Raw genomic sequence first — 16,114 nt, forward strand, 5'->3', positions numbered from 1 at the left:
ATCCTCTCTGCTGACTGGTCCAGTCTCAGGACTCTTTGGAGAACTAGTTCCAATGGTAAACAGTGGTTCATCCTTCAGTTGTGAAGGCCTATCTATTGTGTGAGATTTCCTCTCAATGACTGTGACAACTGAGCTCTCCGAGCTATCAGTGTCATCACTTTCTGTACAGCTGAAATCAGTGAAATCATCATCATCTGAATCGTCATCAGTGGGAAATGTGTGTACTATCACTCTCTCCTGTTCAGGAGCACTCTCTAGAAATTTTGTGAGAATCACCTGACCAGATTCAGACAAAATTACTCTGTAGAGACCCTTTTCATACCCCACAAAAATGCCTCTGGCATTCTTTACTCCACCTGGAGCTTCTGTTCTCACATGAGACCCAAAAACCTTGAAATGGGCAACAGAAGGTTTTCTGTGGAACAGTTTCTCAAAAGGAGAACTTCCCAACTCTTTTGAAACCTTTCTCACTTTCGTATAACAGTACGACATTAGAGACTCGGCCCAGTACTCATGTGGCAGATGTGAACTTAGCAATTGCGCTTCCATCCCCTTTTGCAATTCTCTGTTCACCCGTACACAGACACCCCTGTTCCACGCTTCCGCTGAAACAGCAATCTTGTGTCTGATCCCCTTCTTCTGCAGGAACTTTTGGAAATCCTGTAAAAGAAAAATCTGCTTCTCATCTGTGAATAGACAATCAATGTTAGCATCATGCATACTCTTAACTTTGTCACAAAACTCCTGAAACCTCTCCAAGGCTTCCTGTGGCTTTCTCAACACATAAACCCAGACATAGTTAGAGAAATGATCCACACACACAAGATAATATCTTGCATTGCCTCTAGATGGTTCTAGAGGACCAATCACATCAGCATACACCCGCTGAAATGCTCTGTTGACTCCGGTCACCTTCTTGCTCACATCTGCAAGAGAAACTAGGTTAGACACAGATGAATTACATTCCATGTAATCACTTTGTGCAGAAGTCAACAAATAAAGTCCATCCTTCTCCCTGGCTGAAAGAAATAACTCTCCATCTTTGTAGATCTTGCAGCTCTCAGCATCGTAGGACAGTTTCAGTCCTCTCTTTGCAATCTGCGAAACACTCAGCAGATTGAACTTCAATTCAGGAACCAAGTAAACATTGTTTATTGTCAAGTCCAGACTCTTAAGATAGACAGTCCCCACGCCGGCCGCTTCCAGCTCCTGACCGTTGGCCTGTTTCACAGCGAAGCTTTGCTTCTTAAACGATGAAAAGAGTTCTTTGTGTGGAGACATATGAACTGTCGCGCCCGTGTCAATAACAAACGAGTTCCCAACGTCTGGCGTGGTTCCTTTCGCCATCAAAGCTTTTCCAGGTTTCACTGAAGTCTTGGTGTGACCTTTGCCTGACGCCTCAGGCTTTGCTGAGCGGCCCTTCGCTCCTTTAGGCTGACGTGGCTTCTTACAGTTCCGCTGAAGATGCCCAGCCTGTCCACAATTGTAGCATCGGACAGCGTTCAAAGCTAGAGCTTTTTCTCCAGTAGCTTCATCTGCGGGGGAATTAGAACTCCGTTCCTCCCTCCCCCTGTCCTTTACTTCCAGTGCAGCAAGTCTGTCCTGTTCATTCAGAACTACGGCACACACCCTCTCCGCGGTCAAATCTTGAGCCGGGAGGGAACCAAGCTGACTGGCAACCGTTTTGTAAGTCCGATTTAAGCTGTTGATCATCATGAAGCAAAACACTTCCTCCTGCAGACGGAAATTGCGTTCCACCATCTGCTGGCGCAGATATTTCATCTCCGTCAGGTGCGCTTGAACATCTCCATCAGGCGCAAGCCTCAGATTGGTCAGCTTCTCAAAATACAGCAACGCTGAAGAACCAGCATCTCTCTGATGTGTTCTTCGTAGCATCTCCCAAATTTCCCGTGCATATTCCAAACCCTGAATATGCACCAATTGGTCATCTGACACACACAGAATTATAGCCGTTCTGGCTTTCAGATTCTGTGACTCCCAACCTCGGGTTGGTGCTGCTGGGATGGGGTTCTCAATCACGTCAAAGACCCTCTGATTCTGCAGCAGGGCCTTCATCTTTATAGACCAAGATGAATAATTGTCATTAGTGAGGGGAGGGGGATAGGGCAAACCTCCCGCCTTCTTGGAATCCATGCTGAATCCAAGGGTCAGCTTTACACTCAATCTCAAGCCAGCTTTCACTTTTCAAGTCAGTAAACTCCAAAAGTCTTTGTTTACTGCTTCACTGGCAGGCAAACCTTTGGGTTGTTTTTCAAAACCCTTGCACAGCTGCGCAGATACACTTTCGATTTCCCAGGCTCTTTTTAGGCCACTCAGTTACTGGCAGACGTTGCCTAGCAACCTGCTCAGGACGGAACTCCTTATCTCACCACAGGAATTCCTGGTATGCAAGCTTGCCTTCAGAGCTTGTTTTTCAAACGCAGCTCTTGTGAACCAGAAATTAATCTTTCTGCGTTCATTCTCTCTCCCCCAAAATGCAGCATACCTTTTTTTGGGGCTCCGTTGCCTTGAAACACACTCCTCTCGGTGTCCAGCTGTCTGTTCTGTTTAGCCTCTGGCTGCAGGCAGACGCATTTCTTTATCTCCTTAGGTGCAGAGGATGGCAACGATTCATCGACCTCTCACCTCTCATGCAGATTCTCATAGATCAGATAACCATTGTTCTGCTACCAGTTGTCGGAATTCAAGCCAAAAGTCAGAGCCTCCAGCTTAGCTCTTAGGAATTTGGCCACCCTCCAGGTGCCCGGCTTGAATCCTTGTTTACCTCCCCTGCCAGCGACTGCCGGCAAGATCAAGGGAGGTCTCTTCGGCGATCCTCCTCAACGTGAAGGAGAACACACCACTCCTCCCACTCCTCTCCCAGGGAGGGGGGAAAGAGACAGACAGAAATATATTTACATGTCTTTATTCCTGTCGTTCACCAGTACAGAGAAAACATGTCTGCACACTCTGCTTCCCTGCTGCAGAGAGAGAATAAACTCCACCCATGTACTTCCAGTACAGGGTCATGTGCTGCTCTGAGGTAACATCCGGCTCTCAGAGCACTTTACAAACTGCTCCTGGTTCCCACGGTACAATCCAATAACACCCACATCCTGTTTACCATTCCAGCCACCTGGTGCTTGCTTCTGCATTGCTCCTTTTTCGTAATATCAGAGAATCACAAACCACCCTTTAAAACATGTTATCTACCACACATAAATGTAGCCTGAATACTTTATTGTGGATGCAAAATATGAGGTTCCTTTCCAGAAATCGGTTCTTCTTTTGTAAGGAACAGATAACTAACAGACGGACAAAGTAACCTTTAGTTCCCACTTACTAAGGGTGGCAAGCGAGGGTGGTCGAAGGAGTGAATGATGACTGGCACAAAACCTGGGGAATCAGGACTCTTGCTTCCATTCCCCAATTGGGAGCTTCGTCTGGCTAGCCTTCCCCATGAGAACTAGAAACCTGCTCAGCATTTAAGAGCAGGAGAAGCCGGTGCTTCCAATCTTCCATAATGCTTCAGGCATAGCATGTGCCCTGTTGTTTACGTGGACCCGGAAGTAGAACCTGCTGTCATGTGCATATCTGTACTGCCCGATTCTGAGCACATTTACTTAGAATAAGCACCACTGGATTCAGTGGTTCTTCGTCCTAGATTATTATTATTTTTTAAAAAGCAAAACAAGCATTGCAGCCTTATACAAGAACGCCGGTGTGTTGAAGAACCTGACAAGACCCAGTCACCCTAGCAAAGTAGTAGCTTTTTCAGATTAAGTGAGGATAACATCCCACCCTGTTTTAAACAGAGGGCTGAACGTATTGCACCCAGCAGGGTGGGATTTGGCACTTAGCACAAATACAGCACATTTAATGGGCAGAGATTAGGAGAGACTTCCTTACGTTTGTCACTATTCCTCCTTTACTTTACCAAAGGTGTCATGGGCTTTGAAGGCACTCGAACTCAGGACAAAAGGGAGAAACGTGCTAAGAGGAAGGCACGCTTGGCAAATCCACACCGTAATCAACTCCCCCCGGAAACCTATGTCCCCACAGTGGAAGGACATGTGGGTCCAGAATTGGCCTCCACAGTCACTTACGGACTCATTGTTAAAACCGTGTTTATGGAAGACAATCTTACTCGGCTATGAGTGATCGCCAAAGATTGCTTCTTTAGAAATGGGAAACGGAAGGCGAACAAGATGCCTTTCTAACAAAATTTAAGTTTGTGGGGGGAGGAATGTAACAGGAATTTAAACCGAGTGGCTGCTCTTCTTCTGGCCCCCAGGGCTTTTTACAGGGTAGATTTATCTCTGCTAGATGGCCCAGGCACAGCTGAAGAAAACCAGACCACTTCCTTGCTGGGGAATTATATTTTGCAAACCCGACTGCAAACGAAGATGCACTGTCTACCATACATGCAAAAGCGCACACACTAGAACCTGAGCTACGTAAAAAGTCCCAAGACCCAGAAAGCAAAGGAGTCAGCATGACGATTGTTCTTTTAACTCAAAATAATCTTTACAAACCTGAAAGGAAACGTGCACAGGAAGCTACACAGATGTCTAAGCCTGCCCTGAAACGGAGAACCCACCACTGCTCTTCTCCTCAACAGAGCATTCTTCCTGAGACCAAACAGTTTACCCACTTCTCTGATGCTATCTCTCCTGCGGGGCTGCAGGAGTGAGCAAGAATGATAGTGGCTTTTCTCTGCTCCGCTGTCAGTTCTGATGGAAGGCAAATGCTTCAGAAGGGGGTTGCATGAACACAGAAGAACTCACCACCTGATGGTTGTTGTTGGGGGGGGTAGACGTCACCCGAAAGCCTCTTGCACTCCTTCCTCCACCCCGCCCGTAGGATTTCAGACTAGATTTGGGAGGGCGGCAATGCAGGCTCAGCATGCGCCTGGAGGCCGCACATGACCAGCTTTGCACACCGTTTCAGACTGCAAAGCACGTGGATGTCCCCATGTGGTTGGGACTCCAACTCCCATCAGCCGCAGCCAGTGGTCAAGGATGATGGGAACTAGAGTCCCAACAACATGGGGACGGCTGCACCTCTGATTTAAGGAGAACCTACAGGAGGCAGTTCTGCCTTCAAACTTGCCGGGATTTGATGGGAGAGAGCACAGGGACTATAGGGCAAGAATCCTCAAAGAACTGAACTGCTGCTTGTGTGGGCCAGCGAGAACGGACAGCCTCCCTCCAAGCTTCTTTTCACATGGCTGTTAAACCCTCCCAACCCAGGAGTTGCACAGGGAGGCAATGCTGCCGCGCACGAGACTGCAGCAGTTCCTCCCGCCAAGTCAGGAGGACTGCACGGGTGCTAGAGAACCACCTTATCTCTTCCTTCTTCTTGTGGTGCTTTGTTGAGAGTTGGATGGGGAGATCACCCAGCACCAAGAAGTTGCCAAGGAATCCTGGGAGGGAGAGAGCTGGAGACTAGGAAACAGCCAGGAGAAGAGCAGGAATCTGCTAGCGGCTCCCATGCCTGATTAACATTCTCTGCAGCTCCAGTGTAGGTGCATCACCTTGTAGCTTTTCTCTTTAGAAAGCCAATTATGCATAACAAAAGAGAGGCAGTGACGTGGCCAACACTCATCAGGCCCTGTCAGGGATGATAGGAGCTCGAGCCCAGAGACACCTAGAACAGCCCACGCTGGCTACCTTTGCATTCAGGTGTCCATGGCTCTGGGCCACCCACCTCATCCTCAGAACCTGCCTTTCAGCCCTGCTGTGCAGCCAGGGCGCAGGAAGAGCAGGACTGGCCTGTCTGCCAGCTCAAGAGATAGCAAGGTCTCCCTCCTTGCACACTTGTAGAACAGCATGGCTGCTTCCAGACCAGTGAAAATGGCCCAGCCTGACGAAGGGCAGGAGAGAAGGAGACAGGTTAGAACTCAGTCATTTTCTTGTGTGTGTTGGCTTTCTTCTGCTCTCGCTGGAGACTGGCCTCCTGAGCCCGCAGCTCGCTCAGTCTCTTGTGGGCTCCGGCAAGCTTCTCCTCCAGCTGAGCTGCGGCAACCGTGTGCCTGAAAGCCCCAAACCCAGAGAATTAGAAGGACGTCCTGAGAAAAGGAACATACACAGGGAGGTGCCTACTCTATCCCCCTCCATCCCTCCATCAAACCAATTTCTGGGCACCACAATTTAAGGATATTGACAAGCTGGAAGGTGTGCAGAGGAGGGCAACCAAGATAATCAAGGGTCTAGAAGCCAAGCCTAATGAGGAACAGTTGAAGAAGCTGGGTATGTTTAGCCTGGAAAAGAGGGGAGCTATAATAGCCATCTTCAAATATCTCAAGTTTATAGATAAAGCATTCCTCGTGCAATATGAACTTAATTTCGCACGCAGCCGTCTCAGGCCCACCTGGGTTCTAGATACAAGTACTAGGTCATCAGCATACATTAAGACTGAGAGTTTTTGGTTGAGAATTGTGACAGGGGCAAACTGTAGGCCCTCCAGCTCTTTAACCATGTCATTAATATAAAAATTAAACAGGAAAGGCGCCAAAATGTATCCCTGTTTGACTCCAGTAATGGTCTTAATTCTAGTGGTGAGATGGCCAGCCAGATCCACCTTTACTTGTATTGATGTGTCAGTGTATAATGTTTTGATGAGAAATAATAGATGGAAGTCAATATTTGTCTTTTCCAATTTTTGCCACAATGCGTGTCTTGGGCCGTATTGAAAGCTGACTTTAGGTCGATAAAGGTGACATATAATTTTTGCTTCAAATTATGGATGTATAGTATTTACATAGCAGAAAGTTCATCACAAAGCACTGGCCCCTCTTTCGAAACCTGCCTGGACTTCAGATAGGGGGTAGGACTCAAACCAATGGCTTCAAGTTACACAAAAGGAGATTCAGACTAAGAACTTTCTGACAGTGAGAGCTGTTTGACAGTGGAACGGTCTCCCTCGGGAAATATGGACTCTCCTGCCTTAGGGGTTTCTAAGCAGAGGTTGGACGGCCATCTGTCCTGGATGCTTTAGCTGAGATTCCTGCATTGCAGGGGGCTGGACTAGATGGCCCTTGTGGGTCCCTTTTAACCCTATAGTTCTATGATTCTGTGATGCAAGAGACTCATGCTCTTCCTGATGTTTCGGACGACAACTCCCATCAGCCCCAGCCAGCACTACTGAAATATTTCCAGCTAAGCCAAAAATATTGGGAAGCCAAAACCCACGGCCTCCATTCTAGATCAGATGCCACATGCAGAATCGAAAGGTCTCATTACCTCCCGATGTTGCGTGCCAGGGCTTCCTGGATCCCGCGGATGTCCTTCTGGGTTTGGTCGATTTTCTCCACCGTCTGGAAGAGGCGGACGCTCAGAGCCTTCTTCGTGCTCTTGCTGGCGTGGTAGATCTCCTTGCTGCTCCTCTCTAGGGGAGCCAGGCCTGCCTCCTGCTCACCGATGTCCTGGCCCTGAAGCTTCTCATTCAGGAAGTCAAAGACATTTCGGGAGGGCTTTGGGCCCTGCCGGGGGGGCCGGGCGGCTCGGTTGCCTTTCGCCCGCCGTTTTCTGGGCTTGGCTGGATCAATCTTCCCCTCCCTTTTCTTCTGGAGGATCTCGGCACACTCGTCCAAGGACTTGCCTTTGGGCAGCACAACTGCTAAGACCGGCTCCACTCTGCCTTCCGAATTCTTCCCCAAACCTGAAGCAGGAGGAGAGTCATGGATGGAGGACTTGACCTGGCATGTGTAAGAGACACTTGGATGGATGAAGCAGATGGGCCCGTCCTTGGTGCTGCTTGTCCACCAGGTTTCTCTTACGCACAGCAACCCAGGTCATATGGGTGGGGGGGGGGAGTTGCAATGATTTTTAGGAAGTCATTAGCTTGCATCAGGCATCCTACTGATTAGCTACTCCTAGCCATCAGGCGTCCCTACTGGGAGTCATTTTAGACTCACAGCTGTCCATGGAAGCGCAGGTCAATTCCATGTCTAGGGCAGCTGTCTACCAGCTCCATCTGGTACGCAGGCTGAGACCCTATCTGCCTGCAGACTGTCTCGCCAGAGTGGTGCACGCTCTAGTTATCTCTCACTTGGACTACTGCAATGCGCTCTACATGGGGCTACCTTTGAAGGGGACCTGGAACCTGCAACTAATCCAGAATGTGGCAGCTCCTCTCCTCCTGAAAGACCTACATTGGCTCCCAGTATGTTTCCAAGCACAATTCAAAGTGTTGGAGCTGATCTTCAAAGTCCTAAACAGCCTCGGTCCTACTGGATACCTGAAGGAGTGTCTCCACCTCCATCATTCAGCCCGGACACTGAGGTCTGGCTCTGAGGACCTTCTGGCAGTTCCCTCCTTGCGAGAAGTGAGGTTATAGGGAACCAGGCAGAGGGCGTTTTCGGTAGAGGCACCCGCCCTGTAGAATGCCCTCCCATCAGATGTCAAGAAAACAAACAACTCTCTGACTTTTAGAAGACATCTGAAGGCAGCCCTCTTTAGCAAAGTTTTTAATGTTTGATGTTTTATCATGTTTTTAGTGTTCTGTTGGAAGCTGCCCAGAGTGGCTGGGGAGGCCTGGCCAGATGGATGGGATATAAGTATTATTATTATTATTATTATTATTATTATTATTATTATTATTATTATCATCATCATCATCATCATCATCGTGGTACCTTGGTTTAAGAACAGCTTAGTTTATGAACAACTTGGATTAAGAACGCTGCAAACCCGGAAGTAGGTGTTTTGGTTTGTGAACTTTGCCTTGGAAGCAAAACATGTTCCGCTTCCTGTTGAGTGTGTTCCATTTGTAAATTGAGTCCCCCGCTGCTATGGGAAAGCACGCCTTGGTTTAAGAACGCTTTGGTTTATGAACAGACTTCCGTAATGGATTAAGTTCGTAAACCAAGGTACTACCGTATTATTATTATTATTATTGGCACAAGCAGAGAAATTACTTGGATAAGTTGCAGAGACATACATGCAAATGCTTACCTTTGCCAAACTCATACCCCATCTGAGCAAGGAGTTTGGAGCCAATGCCACGCGTATGCGCCTCCCAGCTGCCAAAGGAGGAACTGCAAGAGGAGGGCCCTTCCCCATTCTCAGGCGTGCTGGAGTCGATAACTGTGAGGGCACAAGAGGAGGTTTAAGTGGGGGAGGGCAGCAGCACTGGCAAAACCAAGCAGGCTGTGATACCTAATGCAGAATCTTGGAAGCAGGAAGAACAACCGGCTGCTCTCTGAACTTCTGGCTGCCTTGAGGACTAGAGTTTGTTAAATGCCCTAATCATTCCAGCCAGTGTGGTGTAGTAAGGAGGATGTCAGGTTAGGACCTGGGAGACTAGGGTTCAAATCCCCACTCAGCCATGAACCTCACTGGGTGACCTTGGGCCAGTCACATTCTCTCAGCCCACCCAGCAGGGCTGTCTGGGGAATAAAATGGAGAAGAGGAGAACCATGTATTCCACCTTAAGCTCCTTACATAAATTGCATTTATGATTACATGGATATGGTTTGGCTTTCTGGCCACTTAAAGCAGCTGCCAGCTTGCAGACAGCTTTTATATTACTGCCTGTCACTTACTCTTGAATTTACATGCAGGAGATCCCAGGTTCAATGCCTAGTAAGACCAGGAAAACACTTAACTCTGAAATCCTAGAGAGTCGCTGAGCTAGATGGACAAAGGCAGCTTCCTTTATCCCCCCCCCCTTTTAAAAATATTTCCTTCCCCTTACAAACTTATTTCTATGAAAGTGCTGGCAGAGCATTTTCAGCCTCCTCATAAAACGACAGTTCCCTGGTATCTTTGGGGCACATGCATTTTTAAAGTTCCTCTAAGTTTACAGCGCAGGCACGGCACTACGTTCTAATGATCTTTGAACCCCCTTTGCCATTTCTTCACAATCACAACTTCAGAGGAATCAAATTTCCTGGTGTTCGTTTGCTCCCGTGATTGTGAGGTTTGAAAGCCGACACCTTATACCAGGGGTCAGCAAACTTTTTCAGCAGGGGGCCAGTCTACTGTTCCTCAGACCTTGTGGGGGGCCAGACTATATTTTTTTTTGGGGGGGGGAATGAACAAATTCCTATGCCCCACAAATAACCCAGAGATGCATTTTAAATAAAAGCACACATTCTACTCATGTAAAAACACCAGGCAGGCCCTACAAATAACCCAGCGATGCGTTTTAAAGAAAAGGACACATTCTACTCATGTAAAAAAATGCTGATTCCTGGGCCGTCCGCGGGCCGGATTTGGAATGTGATTGGACTGCATCCGGCCCCCAGGCCTTAGTTTGCCTACCCATGCCTTATACCTTTGGCATATCCGGCATCATCCACTTCATCGCCTTCCGACTCCGATGAGGATGAGCTCTCCTCGCCACGGAGGGGAGGCATAATGCCGTCTCCCTCCACAACCGCTTCTTTCAGGAGCAGTGAATCAAATTTCACCGTGTAGTAACCGCTGTCAATGTCTGAGGAAGGGAAAGCGAAACGGTTAGGCTGCAATTCAAGGCGCCAACTGGGGTAAAGGTAAAGGGACCCCTGACCATTAGGTCCAGTCGCGGACGACTCTGGGGTTGTGGTGCTCATCTCGCTTTATTGGCTGAGGGAGCCGGTGTACAGCTTCCAGGTCATGTGGCCAACATGACTAAGCTGCTTCTGGAGAACCAGAGCAGTTTACCTTTCCGCCGGAGTGGTACCTATTCATCTACTTGCACCTGACGTGCTTTCAAACTGCTAGGTTGGCAGGAGCAGGGACTGAGCAACGGGAGCTCATCGCGTCGCGGGGATTCAAACTGCTGACCTTCTGATTGGCAAGCCCTAGGCTCTTTGGTTTAGACCACAGCGCCACCCGTGTCCCATGTACAATTAGGAGAAGCTCCCCCCCCATAAAGCTCAAATGTCAAGACACGCATCCCTCACAACTCCTCAGCAGGAAGTGTGTGCAAGAAACCGTTTCAGATCAATACCTTTTGCTGCAACGTTGGTCTGGGAGTAAACTCCACTGAACTCAGTGAACCTTGCTTCTGGATAGACGTGCACAAGACTGAACTGTACATTGATTTATACATCCACTGTATATATGAACTGGTATAGCATTGTGACTTTGTTTCCCCAGTTCCTGATGGGCTATTTTAATATCCTTTACTTTTTAAAAGGTATGATATTAAATGCATCCTTAAAGTATCCTTAACCACTTCCTCCCCGCCCCATAGCTGTCGACGTTTCCCTTTTTTAAAGGGAAATTCCCTTATTCCAAATAGGATTCCTCGCAAGAAAAGGGAAAAGTTGACAGCTATGTCGTCCCCCCCCCCAATATACATTGGGAAAAGCACTTTGGTGGAGCAAGTGCACTGCATACAAAATAGTTCAGGTCCCAGTTCTCTAGTTAAAAAGGACTGTGGGTATAAAGCCCAAAGAAACACATGCTTGTGCCCAAAATCCTGGGAAGCTGTTGCCAATCAGAGAAAATAAACTAGCTAGATGGACCAATGAACAAGCTTGGAATATTGCAGATTAGTTACTACACGTGGCCTAGTAACTGAAACGTTTGCAGGCAGCTAATGTTTGGATTTCTTTGCAAGAGTGCATCATGCAAACGCCTGCATCAGAGGGGCCACTGATAGTTCGGGTGTGTCTTAGGGCCCTCATGCCAGACAGGTATCTTGCCTACCCCTACTGCACCCATAACTCAAGTTAGAAATAGGCATAAACCACCCTCCAACCTCACAGCAAATGTGCAAAGCCAAACAAACTCACCTGTGATTTTAGCAGCATACCAGATCCCATCCTGATGCCTTGCTAGGCAAGCTGAGCCCACAGCAAGGCTGCTGAGGTCGGGCTCCTCAAAGGGCCGCAGCTCCTCCACAGATACAACTTGCCCATGGGAGAATCTGCCGGAGGGTGGGGTGGGGGGCAACACAAGGACAATGAATCACAAATGCCAGCTGCTGGGCATCACAAACGGGGAGAGGACTGCTGAACTCAGGTGCTGTTTTCAGGCATCCCAGTGGGATGGCCACTGTGGGAACAGGATGCTAGGCTAGCTGGTCGGAGCAAGCAGGGCTCTCCATGTATTCTTATTCAGGACTGTCTATGAGAAACATTTGGCCCACCAGATGTTGCTGAACTACAGCTGCCTTCATCCCTGGCCATTTGTGCTGGGGCTGATCGGAGGGCGAAAGGTTCCCTGCAACTCAACTGCATGCTTCCAAGCTGCACAAAGGATCCTGCAAAATTAAACTGCAGAGATGCTCTAAATTGGACCCCAGTGCCTTCCAAGTATTGTGGCCTCCACAGCCCATTTCTCTAACAGCTGGCCATGCTGGCTGGGGCTCACGGGAGATGTACTACCAGATATCTAGAGCAGGGTTTCCTTCTATTTCTGGACTACAATTCCCATCATCCCTGACCAAAGGGCCCTGCCAGCTAGGGATGATGGGAGTTGTAGTCCAAAACAGGAGACCCAAGTTTGGGAAATCCTGGTTTCCCTGGCAGCAGGTTGGAGGAAGCGGCCCAAAATGAAAGTGGGTACGGGGAACGCAAGCTTGGCATAGCATCCAGGTCCTTGGTGGTGGAGGGGAGGAGGGGGAATATTATGAAGACTTCCCTGACCCATTGGGAACCCCGCCCCTGCCCCTTACCCAACTCAAGAGGAATCCTAATTACCGGCAATTCTCTTTAAACCGACACTTGTCATCTAGAAAGAAGGGGCATGGCTTCAAGGATTTGTGGGTGGGGTAGAGATAGAGCACTCTGACCCCTCGGCTTCCATCTTCCATAGATTCACTCCCCACAATCATGGCATTATGGTACTCAAGGGTCCCCCAAGAACTGTAGTATGGGGCTTTCACTTTCATCCCACTGGCTTCCTCCTCCTCTTCTTCCTCTTCCTCCTCCTCCTCTCCTTCTTGCTCCACATCTTGAGCGTCTGGGGACTCATCCTCTCCACCCATATCAGCAATGGCTTCCTTAAAAGCGGCATATTCATCATCTGTGCTCAGTGGCCTGTCTGGCTGGAGAGGATTGGACGAAGATGTGGAGAGCGTCTCTGGGTCCAAAGTTGCACACAGCTTGCTCTTTTTCACAGAAACCAGGCTGGATTCTGTCAGTTCTATCAGCTGCTTTAAATCGGCCTGCAGCTGGATCAGGTCAGGTTCCTGTGATGGGTCCGGCACAGCTCCCAAAGCCAGCTCCACTTGCTGCAGCTGGGCATTATAGGTCTGGATTGCTGCTTCCAAACTCTCCTCATCCATCGCTGCAGAATGAAGAGGTCCCTGCCCCTTTTTGGGCTTCAGAACATCTTCAGCTTGACAGGTAGCAGGAAAACTCGATAGCAGATGTTTGCCCAAAGCAAGATCTTCTCAGCTGTCCAGCAATTCCCTCTCTGTTATCAACCAGGCTGCAGCAAAGGTGGGTTAGTTAAGGTTACAAAGGGTTAGAAATAAGACCAAAATATTAAAAACCGGCCCCTTGAATTTATTCAATAGATCGCTTAAGGCAAGGCAGCCATTATTCCACTCTTTCAATGGGTGCAAGCTTGCAGAAAAGTATGCCCCACAATTACAGCCTCTGCTCCGAGGAAACAATTCACTGGAGCAGCCAGCGCTGCCACCTTTCTTTTACTGGTTTTGCTCCTGTGCCGTTAACGGCAACCTGACTGTAGAAATGAAGCAAGCAAAGCTTTCCTCATCCCTGCTTTGTGGCCCCTAACGTGGAGCCCATAGTAACCACAGAACTCCCAGCCACCTCTTGACACTCTCCAGGGTCTCCTCCTGCCGCTGCAACATTCAATAGGTATGTAAGCAGAGCAAGACACCATTCCGTTGTGTCACACGTTCAAAGCAGGCTAAAAGGGAAAAAAACACCTTCATTTTTTTTGGGGGGGGGGGCTTTTCAAACAGGGAAAAAATACATACATATACACACATCCTTTCCTTTTAGGCAAAGATCATAAGACGACCCGGATGGTCGCCAGATTCTGTGTACAGATCTGTAGGTGCAGTCCATCCCCTGACTCAAACTAGTTAGTTAAGAAAATCCCCAAACTTGGTTCCATGGGTGACTCTGGGTCATCTCTCTGCAGTAGCTTATCTTAAAGTTTTAAATGCTTATCGCATTTATAAATTTATTGTTGTACATTGTTTTAAATGTTTGTTTTCCTTCTGGGATTGTACCCCCAAGTGTGTTTTATAAGCTGGTCTTCGACCGTAATAAATTATCTATCTATCTACACATATACACACTTTAATCTTTAAAGTGTGGCAAATTCTTAAAAATCGGTTGCTTTGCTTTATTCATTTTTCTTTGCTTTGGGGGGTCGTCCTGGAGAGCAGGATCTAAACCCTCCCCTGAAGTGATTATCTTGTGTATGTTTGTCTTCCTAGACTGAAAACTTTTGGAGACAGAGGCTCCATCCCTGAGCTGGCCCTGCGACAGCCGCTCTCTTCCCTCACCAGGCCCCGCCCCTGCCAATACTACTACTACTACTACTACTACTAATAATATTTATTTATTTATATCCCGCCCTCCCCAGCCTAAGCCGGGTTCAGAGCGGCTAATAATAAAGGTAACACAGCATTCTAAAATCAATTCATTTCAAAATCAAATCAAATTATTAATTATTTATTTATTTGCTTAACAGGGTTAAAAAAAATACTTTACAGGGTTAAAGAAAAAGAAAAATGCTGTAAAAAAGTACAATGATGGAAGTAATCTACATTAGACACAATTTAGTAAGAGCAAAAATTTTGAGGTCTTAGAACAAAGGAAGGAAGTCAATATGTGTATATGTATGTAATGACTAGATTAGAATGATGATATGGTTTTATTTGTAGATGTGTGTGTTTTGTTCTTTTTTTGTTTTCTTTTTTCGTGTTGTTTTCTTTTCTTTTCTTGTTTGTATGGTATTATTTTGTATTCAATGTTTGTAATTTTTGTCATAATTTTGCATTGAAATAATTTCTCCTTCAACCATTCCTCATCAGGCTTGGCTTCCAGACCCTTGACCATCTTGGTCACCCTCCTCTCCACACCTTCCAGCTTGTCAGTATCCTTCCTAAATTAGGGCACCCAGAATTGGACACAGTATTCCAGGTACTGTCTGAAGTTCCAGTTACAGATAGGTAGCCGTGTTGGTCTGCCATAGTCAAAACAAAAAATTTTTTTTCCTTCCAGTAGCACCTTAAAGACCAACTAAGTTAGTTCTTGGTATGAGCTTTCGTGTGCATGCACACTTCTTCAGATACACTGAAACAGAAGTTGCCAGATCCTTCTATATAGTGAGAAGGTGGGGAGGGGTATTACTCAGAAGGGTGGTGGGAATGGGTGATTGGCAGATAGCTGTGATGAGCCTGTTGAGGACTCTTAACGACTGCAATAGGAGACTGCAATAGGAGTTAAGAGTCGTCAACAGGCTCATCACAGCTATCTGCCAATCACCCATTCCCACCACCCTTCTGAGTAATACCCCTCCCCACCTTCTCACTATATAGAAGGATCTGGCAACTTCTGTTTCAGTGTATCTGAAGAAGTGTGCATGCACACGAAAGCTCATACCAAGAACTAACTTAGTTGGTCTTTAAGGTGATACTGGAAGGAAAATTTTTTTTTTGTTTTGTCTGAAGTTCCTCATCGCTGACTAAAGTGGGCCATACACCCAATGTGGTGGGGCCCTCCCACCAGATGTCATAAAGAAGAACAACAATCAGACTTTAAGGAGACATCTGAAGGCAGCCCTGTTTAGGGAAGCTTTTAATGTTTAATAGGTTTAAACATTAAACATTAGGTTTAAAAAAATCAAATTAATGGCACCCATCGAGCTAGAGTTCTGTGAGGACTACCAAAGGAGGGGGTCAGACTGTGCCAAAACCTCCCCGAGAGACCCGGCAACACCCCCAGGTGGCCTACCTCGCAGGGTTGCTCGCAAGGGAGGCTGCAATGACCAAAGGCCCAACGTTTTGGACGTCCCGGCCCGCTACGGGAGCTCGACGACGGTAGGTAGGCCTCGCGCAGATCCCGCCTCCCTGGCGCCGCCAGGCTCCCTCTCAGCCCCCGCGACCCCAGGCTCCGGCAACCACACAGAGGAGCGAAGACCCAACTCTATGCCCGGAAGCCGGAAGGCGCACCAGAGACGAGCGCCGCCAT

At 47.8% G+C, this 16,114-nt stretch overlaps 1 protein-coding gene across 1 annotated transcript; it reads right to left on the reverse strand.

Annotated features, from left to right (window-relative positions):
* Positions 1–5,277: 5,277 nt before the first annotated feature.
* ZGPAT (zinc finger CCCH-type and G-patch domain containing) lies at positions 5,278–13,365 on the reverse strand. Its single transcript, XM_053394547.1, has 6 exons — positions 12,638–13,365; positions 11,729–11,862; positions 10,282–10,440; positions 8,958–9,089; positions 7,245–7,662; positions 5,278–6,034 (listed from the first exon to the last, which is right to left on the reverse strand). Exons 1-6 carry the CDS (start codon positions 13,222–13,224, stop codon positions 5,896–5,898), a joined length of 1,569 nt encoding a protein of 522 aa, XP_053250522.1. The 5' UTR covers positions 13,225–13,365; the 3' UTR covers positions 5,278–5,895.
* Between the last annotated feature and the right edge of the window lie 2,749 nt (positions 13,366–16,114).

The sequence above is a fragment of the Podarcis raffonei genome, chromosome 6 (genome assembly GCF_027172205.1).
Source record: "Podarcis raffonei isolate rPodRaf1 chromosome 6, rPodRaf1.pri, whole genome shotgun sequence".
NCBI lineage: Eukaryota > Metazoa > Chordata > Lepidosauria > Squamata > Lacertidae > Podarcis > Podarcis raffonei.

Coding starts and splice junctions, on each gene's coding strand:
- ZGPAT (XM_053394547.1), bottom strand. CDS start 13,224: ATGGATGAGGAGAGTTTGGAAGCAGCAATCCAGACCTATAATGCCCAG. Junction 10,441..11,728: donor GTATGCTGCTAAAATCACAG/GTGAGTTTGTTT, acceptor TCCCTTCCTCAG/ACATTGACAGCGGTTACTAC. Junction 9,090..10,281: donor TGATGCCGGATATGCCAAAG/GTATAAGGCATG, acceptor GTGCCCTCACAG/TTATCGACTCCAGCACGCCT.